This window comes from Ciona robusta, chromosome 8, assembly GCF_009617815.1.
Source record: "Ciona robusta chromosome 8, ASM961781v2".
NCBI classification, from domain to species: Eukaryota; Metazoa; Chordata; class Ascidiacea; order Phlebobranchia; family Cionidae; genus Ciona; species Ciona robusta.
Window position 1 is genome coordinate 3,118,589 of NC_143242.1, and position 10,749 is coordinate 3,129,337.

The following is a 10,749-nucleotide window of genomic DNA, read 5'->3' on the forward strand; positions in this document are numbered from 1 at the left end:
CTGCCCAGAAAATTGGACCTAAATATTCAGAAAAGGTTTACATGATTATATTATAAATGATTTATCGGCACATAAATATTGAACGAATTACAGAATGTTGCCGTTGCAGAATAGCAGAAAACAACCATTTAAGCAATGAAGCCGTATATGTAGCATAGCAAACAGGAGATAAAAAGCTGGCTAAGCATTACTAAAAATACACGCATATGCGATTAGGCTAAATAAAAAAAATATATAATATACATTACTGATTCGTAAACCTATAGCAAAAACTGCTATTTATACATAATATAAAATAACTGATGTATAACAGAAACAGCATAATTACTCGATATGAGTATAAACTGTTTAAACACTGGAATTTCTACAACTGCCTTTATATAATGATACAAAGAAATAAAAGTACCTTAGGAACTGGTACAATAGTCAGTAGGTAACATAGAATAACACAAGAGTACAGATAAAGACTAAAGATAGCTGAAAAAATATGTAAATTTGTAAACTACACTTTGAAATTTATCTGAGAAAGTTTACGATAAATAATTGCTATATTAACCTGACAGTCTGTGGTAAATGTTGTAACCTATACCACACACATTATTAACACATGCTATTTGCAAAGTGCCTTGCTATTTACATACCTCAACCTATGCTTTATTTCCACAATTCATGGTATTTGTCAAAATGCCTTATGTATTGCAATGTCTGCTCATTGAATATAGGGTGTTATATAAGATAGATCTGGCCTTTTATTTAAACCTGATGTACGCCATGAAACAATAACGACAAGCAGAAAATAGGACCAAAATAAAGCTCACTGAAAATAAAATTATCATGTTGAACCAGATATAGGTTGAACTTTAGACACCATACATATCATATAAACAGATTGCATTGTGTGACTCAAAATAGAGTATATCCCGCATGTGGTCACATTACACAGTGCAGAAGGTCGGACGAATAAATGTACAACAATAATTTGATATATGTCATTAATTATTTAAACTAGACTTGAATACATTGCGGCCAATTTGAAATTTAAATAACATATTTTGACCGAACAATTGTTATATATGTATCTATATTTTAGGAGGCTTAAATTATATATGGCACAAATAACCAAACTACAATACAATCTTGGAGAACCATTGTATTACAACATGTACCTTGAGATCCACATTGTTCGTCTACTACACCTTGTCACAACACACACACCTCCATTTGATTAGCACGCTCGGTACTTCTGATAAAGCAGACGTTGTTGGTTTACGAAGAACTGAATAAAATTCACCGTGAAAGAAACGCAGAGTGTTGCGTTTTACACTCTCTCGTTGTTTCGCAGTTCATAGCTCAATAGCGCCGCAAAGCATGAAGGATACAGAATTTCACGGACCTTTTAAATGTCTACTCCGAAATCAACAACTTTACACACTCAACGATGCATGTAAGTCCCAGTATATCACGCGCTGTGATGCTTAAAAAAACTAGCGCTGTCATGCCCTAAATTTCATACAGTAGGAGTGGGGAAGACGGGACACCTTTAGCACAACATATTTAAGTATCCTTATCGTGTTTAAAACGATTAACAACTGTCTATGGAAGTAAGGGGGGGTGTTTTTTATAATTTTTCGAATCTACCTTGTGTACCACCAAATGGGGCAAGAAAATAGAATAAAAGGTGTCCTATCTTCCCCACCCTACTGTATAACCAGATTACACTAACTTGTTTATTAGTTGCAACATTAATTCAATTGTCAAACATTTAGAAATCTTGTGTACCTGTACAACTTTTATTCCAGGCGAATTATATAAATCTTTAACACAACAGAAACAAGTGTCAATGAAAACACAACATTTCACAATTCTTTATATACAACTAACAGAGTACATAATACATTAATATAATTATATAAATCCTAGAATAAAACAAACTTTTGTTGCACATAAATAACTCTAGACAGCCAGCTTAAAACTTCAACACGGAATGCGGGAACAGGCAGAACAGTAACTGTATGGTGCATGCATTGTAACAGTAATGTTTTGTTGCTCTAGGAGTACATGGCACTAAATGTACAGAGCATGACATTTACAGATCCTTTTTGTTGGTTTCACCAGCAAGCTCATTCTGTAAGTTGGCATGTTCAGTCATCAAGCGATCATATTCTGCATTAGTAGCTTCAGCCTGTGATTTCATTGCCTCCACACTGGCCTCAGCTGCAGCCGTGGCTGTATAACACAAATAAAAAAAGTGATTAGGCATTGAATGAGCTACAAAAGTATGCAATATATACTTAACATAGTAGGATAAAAACAACTTTATAATTGGGAGTTATAGGGAAGTGCAGTATGGTTGTTTTGTGATACATTTAATCAGGCAATTCAAATGTATTAAACAAAGAATAGCCAAGAAGAAAAAAAGTCAAACTCCATTGTAAGTCTGTTCCCATGCATATTTTACCAATTTACTTGCTGTTTGACACTACAGTCTAATCACGATTCACAATGTATTTGATATCTGACTACCTAATAGGAAATTAGGAATATAGAATAAACATTGTTTTTATTTGCGACTTAAATTGTAATTAATTACCTTTTCTGGCTTCCACTAACTTTTCCTTCAGTTTCTCTAGTTCTGCATCCTTTTCCTTATTATCACCACCAGCATTACTGTCACCAGCTTGGTCCAGTAAATCCTGAGTATTAAGATTAAAGGAGCTGATGTCAAAATGTAAATACAAAATACAATACAAACTTTACTATAAATAATCTGGGTAAAACTGTAAATACGATATGCCTGATTATTTTTACTCTGGTGTAAGTCTAGGGCAATTTAAGTGAAAATTCAAACTTAGGTAAATTAAAGGTATTGTTTTTGTGTTGCACATAAAATTAGTAGCCATGCCTTTAGCAACATCCGCGATTTTGTTAATTAAAATTATCCATTAATTGTTGAACTGAAATATATCCAAATTGGTAAATGTTTATGAATTGAACTACTGTACGTCTATACATGGCCTTATGTGTTGGCGAAAACTAAAGTCCAAAGTTCTTACCTGTGCAGTTCGGGTGGCACTTTCAGCTTGCTTACGGAATGCTTCACCTTGTATTTCAAGAGTTGCACTGTTCGAAATAAGAAGAACCAAACGTCTCAACACCCTAGAAATACAAAGATATTAAAACAGATAACAATTATATTGATTGTATTACGAACAAACGTAAAGTTCATTTACAGTGCAGTTCAAAATTGGTCTATAATTGAGTTTAAAATATTTTTATGTTGTATAACTAACATATGCAATTTTAAGAGTTTTGTAGACTATTGTAGAAAAAAAACAGATTTAAAAAAAGAACTTTTGGTATTCCAATATGATTACTTTACAGGACACTTACAGCCAGAGAAAAAGAGCAAAACCAGATATGTACAAGTTCCTTTGGGCACGAAATAGCATCATAAGTACATGATCTTGTGCATTTGGATTGTTGGACAAATTAACTTGCTGTGCATCGGGTAAAGAATATTTCCGAACTTCTCTGACAGCATCTACATAGAAATTAAATTAGTTGGCACTACACCAGCACAAATCAAATACCTATCTATACATATATATATAAAATGAGACTAGCCTATTATATATCATTATAATAGGCTAGTCTCATTTTAACACAACAGTTTTTGATTGTTAGATAATTTGGTATTAATGTATTATAATTGACTGAATACTAATTGTATTTATATATAAGTTACCCACTTCAGTAACCAAAGATGGCCCCAACTAAGCTAGACTATTTTGACCCAAAATATTACATGTACATCCATTTTTTTTGCTTTTGCATTCATTTATGCAGCATTAACAACTGTGTAGTAGTTCCTTCATTGTAATATGTGTGGCAGTGCTATAGCTTACCCAAATAACTTAGGAATTCAGGATATAATTTTTTTAATATATTGCATTAGTATTCATAGTTTTGAAACATACTTTTAATAAACAATGTAAGAACAAAATACAGAGTTATCAGTTAATTAGGCCTATACCTGCAAAGAGTAAACAGAGTATGGATATTAGCACCATGAAGTAAATATTTCCATAAGATACGAACAACGCAAAGAGTCTTGATCTTAAAATAGATTGCCATCTGCAAAAGAGAAAAACTCATTACATTATAAATAAACTGTCAATTTTTAACAAACATTTTACTCACCTTTTGGAACTAACAAATGGCAGGCACAGTAATATACAGACGACGATTTCGGCGTACAGAAATCCGGCTACGAATGTCCATTGAATACTCATGTTAAATTTATATGTCGTATCGTTTTCTAATTTCCGAACAGTATACTGTAATCTAAACAAAATGCGTAAGTGTTAGCATGTACGTTTGAAAGTAAATTAGCTAATGAAGAACTAGAACTACCGCAGTCCACGTAAAAGCCAATTCTCTGTCAACAAACACACAACCTTATATACACGAAAAGATCAAAGTGCACGCACGTTCTGCTTTAGTGAACACGTGAAACATCGATGATGCAAAAGTATCCCCACCTCAAGTCATATGATAGGCCTTTAAAATAGCTTAGGACACGTCGCGCTAAGAAGTGATTCTTTTAAATGTAAGGAGCTGCTTGATTGTGCAATAGCGATATTTTACAAGTTATACGAAATTAACTCCACAGCTAAATTTAAAATTCTATCCTGCGTACAACCTAGGGCCTAGGCAAAAGAGTTTAAAACCATCTCTTTTTAATCTCTTTGACCCAAACTACCCAAACCTAAATCAACAACCACACGAATACCTTCACGATTTGTCATACAAAGTTTATTAAAAAGAAAAAATGAAGAGTGCATACTGTGAAATCACCAATATGATTGAAAAAATTAAAAATAATACAAGAACGAAGTCAACACTTATTATGGTTTAACAAATAGTTCAAATGGTTTCCACTTCATATGGAAAATTGTTTTTATTTGTCTTTTTCTTCGCTGCACGCGTTTTCCTTTTAGGTTTTTGCTTCTCCTTTTCATTCTGTAATCTTTCTGTTTGCCAAGCTGAACTGGTAGTTGCTGGAGTCTTCTCGTCTGCTGATGTTTGTTGTTCCTACATGAAACAGAAAACAGACTTTAATATAGAGTAGGCTACTGTTGGGTAAGATACACATTCAAATATCCTGATTGTGTTTTAAACAATTAACATTGCTTTATAAAAATTAGAAACCGTTAGGATACAGTTATATAATTGTTTTATAAGACTCTTTATTTACTACCAAATGGGGCGAGAAAATAAAATGAAAATGTAAGCTATGTTTTCTTACCCTACTATATCATTTATTCAAGCCAAAGCCATTCATAAGTTGCAGAAAACTTTAACAATTCATGAAACCTGTAATAAACAGTACTTACATTTGGGGTCGAATCTATTGGTTCAACATCTTTGTATTTATTTCGGAGTCGCTCTAAAGTAAGAACTCCACGAAAAAGAAGTTTCCAATTTTTCAAAACTCGTTCCTCGCGTTTTGCAAAAGCACGTTCAGCTGCCAAGGTTTCTTCCTCTTCCCAAGCATCAGTTAATACCTCCTCAAACTCTTTACACACAACATAACCATCCAAACTGAGAAGAATAAAGATTGTGAAATAACTTTACCCTATATTTTCTTTTGGTAATACAAATTTGAACTGACAATTTATTGTACAAGTTGCAGCCCAGATAACTTAAAACACTCACGTTGGATGGGGAAACCCATGGTGTGTATCGAACCCAACAACAGCAGAAGCAATATCAATGTTTAGTTTCTTAGCAACGACTTGAAGGTTTGGTAATCTCAAATGAACACATCCAATGGGTAGCATGGATGGCTGGTATAAATCAACATTGCCAAAATCATTTCTTGGTACCTGAAATTATGGTTTGTATTTTTAAGATATGACTTTTTGTAGAGCTTTAAAAATGTAAACCCTAAGTATATTAGCCTTTATTGAATCAATAGGTATTCTCATACCATCAATATCATATTAATCTTCCAAATGATTTGTGACAAATGAATATTATTAGTTACAGAACAACTTGTAAAAAATCCAATCTTACTTTTCCCCCTTCTGCAACAGGAGGTTGGTAAGGGTCACACTGCCATTCTCCAAATAAAGCTAAAGATGGCGTATCTGAGTTCCTCTGAAGCTTTTTATTAAGTAAGTAAGATGCAACCATCTTGTAAGGTTGCTCACCATCTCTTACTGTTAATGCCTAAATATAGACAAAACTGTTAGCACCAAAGAAAGTGTTAATTTAATGTATGATTAAAAACAAATTTCTTTAAGTTTTATTTCATAACTTTAAATTTTTATATTCTTTGCAGGCACAGGCAGCTTTTTTTGTAAAATTATTGTCATTTTTTTTGTCAAGTTAACTTACAGATTGAAGCCATTTCTCTTTGGTGTGCAAACAATGGACAGAGGAACGAGGTAAAACTTCTTCACTTTTAACATAACCAAGGGGTGGCACATCTGGTGGGTATACAGCTTCATATTTTAGCAAATGACGCCGCAGAGCAAAAAGAGGATGGCTCTTGAATGCAGCAATGCTGGTCGGCAATGGCTGTGAAAGCAACTTTGCTTCTAACTGCTTGTTCTCCTCCAAATCTTGAGCCTGAACATTGTATGAGTAAACTGAATTATAACTAAATAAAAATACATATTAATTTGCAGTATCTGATTTCCTCTACAAAACAGAAAAAAAACAGATTATACCATATTTTCACTTAAAATACTTCTGTTTGCATTCAGAACACCCTTTCCCAAGAGTGTATTACAATATAAACATATTGCATTTATTTCCCACTAAGTTTCCAGTATTTACCTTGTTTTTAGTTTTATAACAGGCAAGTAGATTGTTCCACCAATCTTTTTCAAGGTAACCTATTCTCAGTTTCCTTGTCATAATGAGCCACTGAGAAGCATATCTTGATGTAACATCCTTCACACTATTGTTGCCATCAAATGAAAGAACATATTGAATAGGATTTGTAGTTTTTGATTCAATAGCGTCTGGTTCGTTAATAACACCAGACACACAATCCACTGTCACCCAACCGACCTGGATAAAAAGAAGCATTATTGAATTTCTTGCACAAAAAAAAATTAAAGAAAAAAAGTTGCATATGTAATTTACAAGATTAAGTTGTAAGGTTTTTTGGTAATATTTTAAAATTTTGATAATTAAATTATTGAAGTTAAATGATTTTCCATTATTAAGTTATGAAATAAGCAAACTTGTTTTAAAATATAAACTAATATACATGCTAAGAGCAGTTCAATTGCAACAGCATACACAAACCTTAGCAATATAAACTTCTAGCCATTCATTGATATCTTTTTCACTATTTTGATTGTTTGATTTTGATTTGGTTCCAGATGCTTTCTTGACTGGTTTTTCTGCACAAGGTATAAAAATAAACAGGCATTTAAAAACATATATATATTTTTTAATAAAAAAATTAAAAGGATAGTTGATATACAAAAAACCTTAAGTGGAATTTATGTAAAGGTAAGTACTACATGGTAAAAAAATGATCAGGAAAAGCAACTATTCAGGATAGGTTAAATCAATTTAAAGCTTTTTCATATTAGGAAAAGGAATGATTTAAACCAAGATACAATCAGCAAATGAAGTAAACAATATATATATATATATATATTAAAAAAATGTGTCACAAGCCAATAACCAACTTGTTGGTGGTTTCTTTAACTGGGACGGTCTTGATGTCGAAGGTTTTGCTTTTTTATGCTCCACAGCTTCAAAATCACTGTCATCATCATCAGAGTCAGGTTTCTGATCGGGCAAAAAGTCATCTTCCTCGTCAGATAAAACATTATCTTGTTTCTAGAAAAAAAAAACACTGGTAATTTTAAGACAATTCTTTAATATTTGTCAAACAGTCTAATTTAAGTAATGTGACAACGAGAGTATTTTAACCCTATAATTTCAAAAAACTTAATCCATTAGTGTAAGCATGACGATTTAATAGCATTGCTGACAAACCTGTGCTTTCTGTGTCTTTGGTTTGGTTTTATTGCTTCTTGTTTTACGTTTTTTTGAAACAGTTGTTTTAAAATCATTATTATCCTCGGATAAATGTTCAGAATCCTCAGGGCAAGATTTAATCTGAAAAAGTACCACAATGCAGTTTTATTTTATTTAAAATAAACAATAAAAATACGAAAAAATTTATCTTAACAATACATCGAAACATTCCATATTATATAACACAATACTTACTAGTGAAGTTTGCCAGCATATCAATATCAAATATTTCTCACTCACTTTTGAGAGACAACACTCTTATTATAAGAAACAAACCTTAACGGCAAACTTTCTCAAAGTACGCTTTACTTTGTTTTCTTTCTCTTGTTCTTCATCATTTTTTCGCTTTCGTGTGACTGCATCCTAGAAATGGCAAATAACTATATATACATACAACACCATAGACTTGGGGCAGTAAATCCCATATTTTGAGATTAAGATTAAAAAACTAACAAATGCGCTTATTTAATTCTGTAAATATTTGTTTACTATCGAATGAGACAAAAAAAGAAAATGAAAACTAGTCCCATTATACCCCATCTTATTTAAAAAAAAATTAATTGTGATAAGCACAACCAGTTTTGCTTACTTGATCATCAGATATATGGTTTTGCTGGTCCGCACACGGCTTATTATCCTCAAACACAGGTTTATCATTGCTAACCTTGATGCTGAGCTTTTTAGAAGGTGAAATGTTTCTTTGTAGCTTTGACTTGTTTCCTACCTTGGACTTAAAATGCTTTGAAACTTCCTTTGAATTATTACTGTTTGTATTTGTCGCTTCCTTTGTCAAAGAGCTGTCTTTAAATTCATATTTTGACACAACTTCGGTTTCACTTGACGATTTTTCGTTTGGTTTTTGCCTTTTTGTTCTAGAACTTGAGTTCTTGTTAGTTTTTGCTTCAGCCAAAACTTTTGTCCGTTTACGAGTTGACCGACGTGGTTGAGTGGTTTCATCGTCGCAAGCCCCATCCACTTGTGGTATGGATTCCTCCTTTATCTCTTCAGGTGTAAAGTTAACCAAACGTACTTTGCAGAGAAGTTCTTCCAAATTCTCACACTGGTTTGCTGTGACCTTTTTTAACTAAACATAACATTTTAGGTTAAAAAATTTAAGCTTTACAAATTGCACTGAAATAGCCCACATAACATCTAATGATCTAACTTTAAAAAAATTATGTTTTTTTCGTTTTTTTTTCTGTAACCTTGTGGTTAAGCTATAATACAGAAATAAAAAACAATTCATAAATATTAACCTTTTCCAAGTGATTTGCCAGTTTGAGGGCATTCTTTTCCACTTCTTCATATTTTGGTGGTTTAAATGAAATGGGGTGGACAGAAAACACAAAACGAACTTGTAATCCCAAGGCACGAAATAAAACCAAACACAACTGAAAAAATTGAAAATATTAAATCATATCCAAATATAGGAGCAAAAAAATATATAAAGGATTGTATTAGACAAAGTTTTAAAACTTACCAAAACTAAGTCCAGTTTTTGTTGTACGCTTCCAATCTCAATGCATTTCTCAATACATTTTTCTTTTTCACCAATATTAACCATACCTTGATTTTTTAAAGTTACAGCATTGTTGCCTTTTGTGAATTTTGAAGTGATCCAGTTCAATATGCTGTGAATATATTGTAAGGTTTATAGAATAATTGAAATAGTTATATTGATAAGTGCTACAGATGCACAATCGGTCAAAAACAACCAAAACTTTTAATTGTTAACGTATTATTGGCATAAGCTGATTAGGACAAATTTACTCACAACTTTATGCTAAAATGGCCCATTTTTTTACAAAAAATAATCGAAACAAAAATATACAGCTAGTAAACTTTTTATTTAATTTTTTTTTTTAAATACTGACTTGGTTAAACGTTCAATAGTCATTAACTTAGGTTGTGGATCTATAAACTTCTCTGGCAGAGTTGAAAGAATTAATGCTTGAAGATCCTCACTTGAACCGACTTCATTTAACTGGAAGCCAACAGATAACAAGCAAACCAAATGTACCTAAAAAAATTTTTATGTTTCTCTACTACATTATACACAGTTATTTTACTCCTATATAGGTTATTACTAGTGTATTACAATTATGTGAAGATCAGAGTTTTTGGCATTTATAAACACAAGTTCTCACTTTATGCAAAGATATTTGCCGATCTTTAATATTTTTATTCATGCATCGCTTCACAAATGCAAGAATCCAATCTTTTGCTGAATTTTTCTTTCTTTGTTTCTGAACGACTCCAGGCAAGTCAAATTCAATCTACGAAGAGAACAGTAAAAAAATGAGAACCAGTATATTCATTTTGACAATTTGTGTATAAACGTTTTCATAAAATATTTTTGAGACTTACTTCAACATCCTTTACAGCTATATTGGATTGGTTGATTTTATCTTCTTCCACCTCTTCCCAGTCATCCTCATCACTGCTCATTGATGATGCAGCTTCCTTCTTTGTGGATGGGGGAACATCTTTTTTCTCACTTTTCACTGTGATCCTCTTTTTGGTCGATTTTGATTTCGGCATTATTTAAAATATGTAAGAACAGTTTATTTAAAATCTTTTTAAAACAATGTGTTTGTATTAGCATTAGTTTAACAAAGCAATTAAAAAAAATATATATATAAAAAATCATATTTTTAATTCTGCCATCAACTAAGTGTA

At 32.1% G+C, this 10,749-nt stretch overlaps 2 protein-coding genes across 2 annotated transcripts; both read right to left on the reverse strand.

Moving 5' to 3' along the window:
* Positions 1-1,769: 1,769 nt before the first annotated feature.
* On the reverse strand, positions 1,770-4,378 carry LOC149732318 (B-cell receptor-associated protein 31-like). The gene is made up of 6 exons (XM_089883768.1): positions 4,201-4,378; positions 4,034-4,134; positions 3,391-3,541; positions 3,054-3,156; positions 2,591-2,693; positions 1,770-2,226 (listed from the first exon to the last, which is right to left on the reverse strand). The coding sequence occupies exons 1-6, from the start codon at positions 4,290-4,292 to the stop codon at positions 2,087-2,089; spliced, it is 690 nt and encodes a 229-aa protein (XP_089739894.1). The 5' UTR covers positions 4,293-4,378; the 3' UTR covers positions 1,770-2,086.
* Positions 4,379-4,793: 415 nt separating this feature from the next.
* On the reverse strand, positions 4,794-10,673 carry LOC149732319 (DNA repair protein complementing XP-C cells homolog). Its single transcript, XM_089883769.1, has 16 exons — positions 10,438-10,673; positions 10,218-10,346; positions 9,945-10,090; positions 9,551-9,701; positions 9,327-9,461; positions 8,660-9,154; positions 8,347-8,433; positions 8,029-8,151; positions 7,716-7,869; positions 7,324-7,421; positions 6,847-7,083; positions 6,403-6,636; positions 6,079-6,234; positions 5,719-5,888; positions 5,397-5,604; positions 4,794-5,094 (listed from the first exon to the last, which is right to left on the reverse strand). Exons 1-16 carry the CDS (start codon positions 10,609-10,611, stop codon positions 4,927-4,929), a joined length of 2,865 nt encoding a protein of 954 aa, XP_089739895.1. The 5' UTR covers positions 10,612-10,673; the 3' UTR covers positions 4,794-4,926.
* Positions 10,674-10,749: the final 76 nt, after the last annotated feature.

Coding starts and splice junctions, on each gene's coding strand:
- LOC149732318 (XM_089883768.1), bottom strand. CDS start 4,292: ATGAGTATTCAATGGACATTCGTAGCCGGATTTCTGTACGCCGAAATC. Junction 4,135..4,200: donor CCATTTGTTAGTTCCAAAAG/GTGAGTAAAATG, acceptor TCTCTTTTGCAG/ATGGCAATCTATTTTAAGAT. Junction 3,157..3,390: donor TTTGCTCTTTTTCTCTGGCT/GTAAGTGTCCTG, acceptor TTGTATTTCTAG/GGTGTTGAGACGTTTGGTTC.
- LOC149732319 (XM_089883769.1), bottom strand. CDS start 10,611: ATGCCGAAATCAAAATCGACCAAAAAGAGGATCACAGTGAAAAGTGAG. Junction 9,155..9,326: donor TGGCAAATCACTTGGAAAAG/GTTAATATTTAT, acceptor TGTTATGTTTAG/TTAAAAAAGGTCACAGCAAA. Junction 6,637..6,846: donor GTTATAAAACTAAAAACAAG/GTAAATACTGGA, acceptor TACAATGTTCAG/GCTCAAGATTTGGAGGAGAA.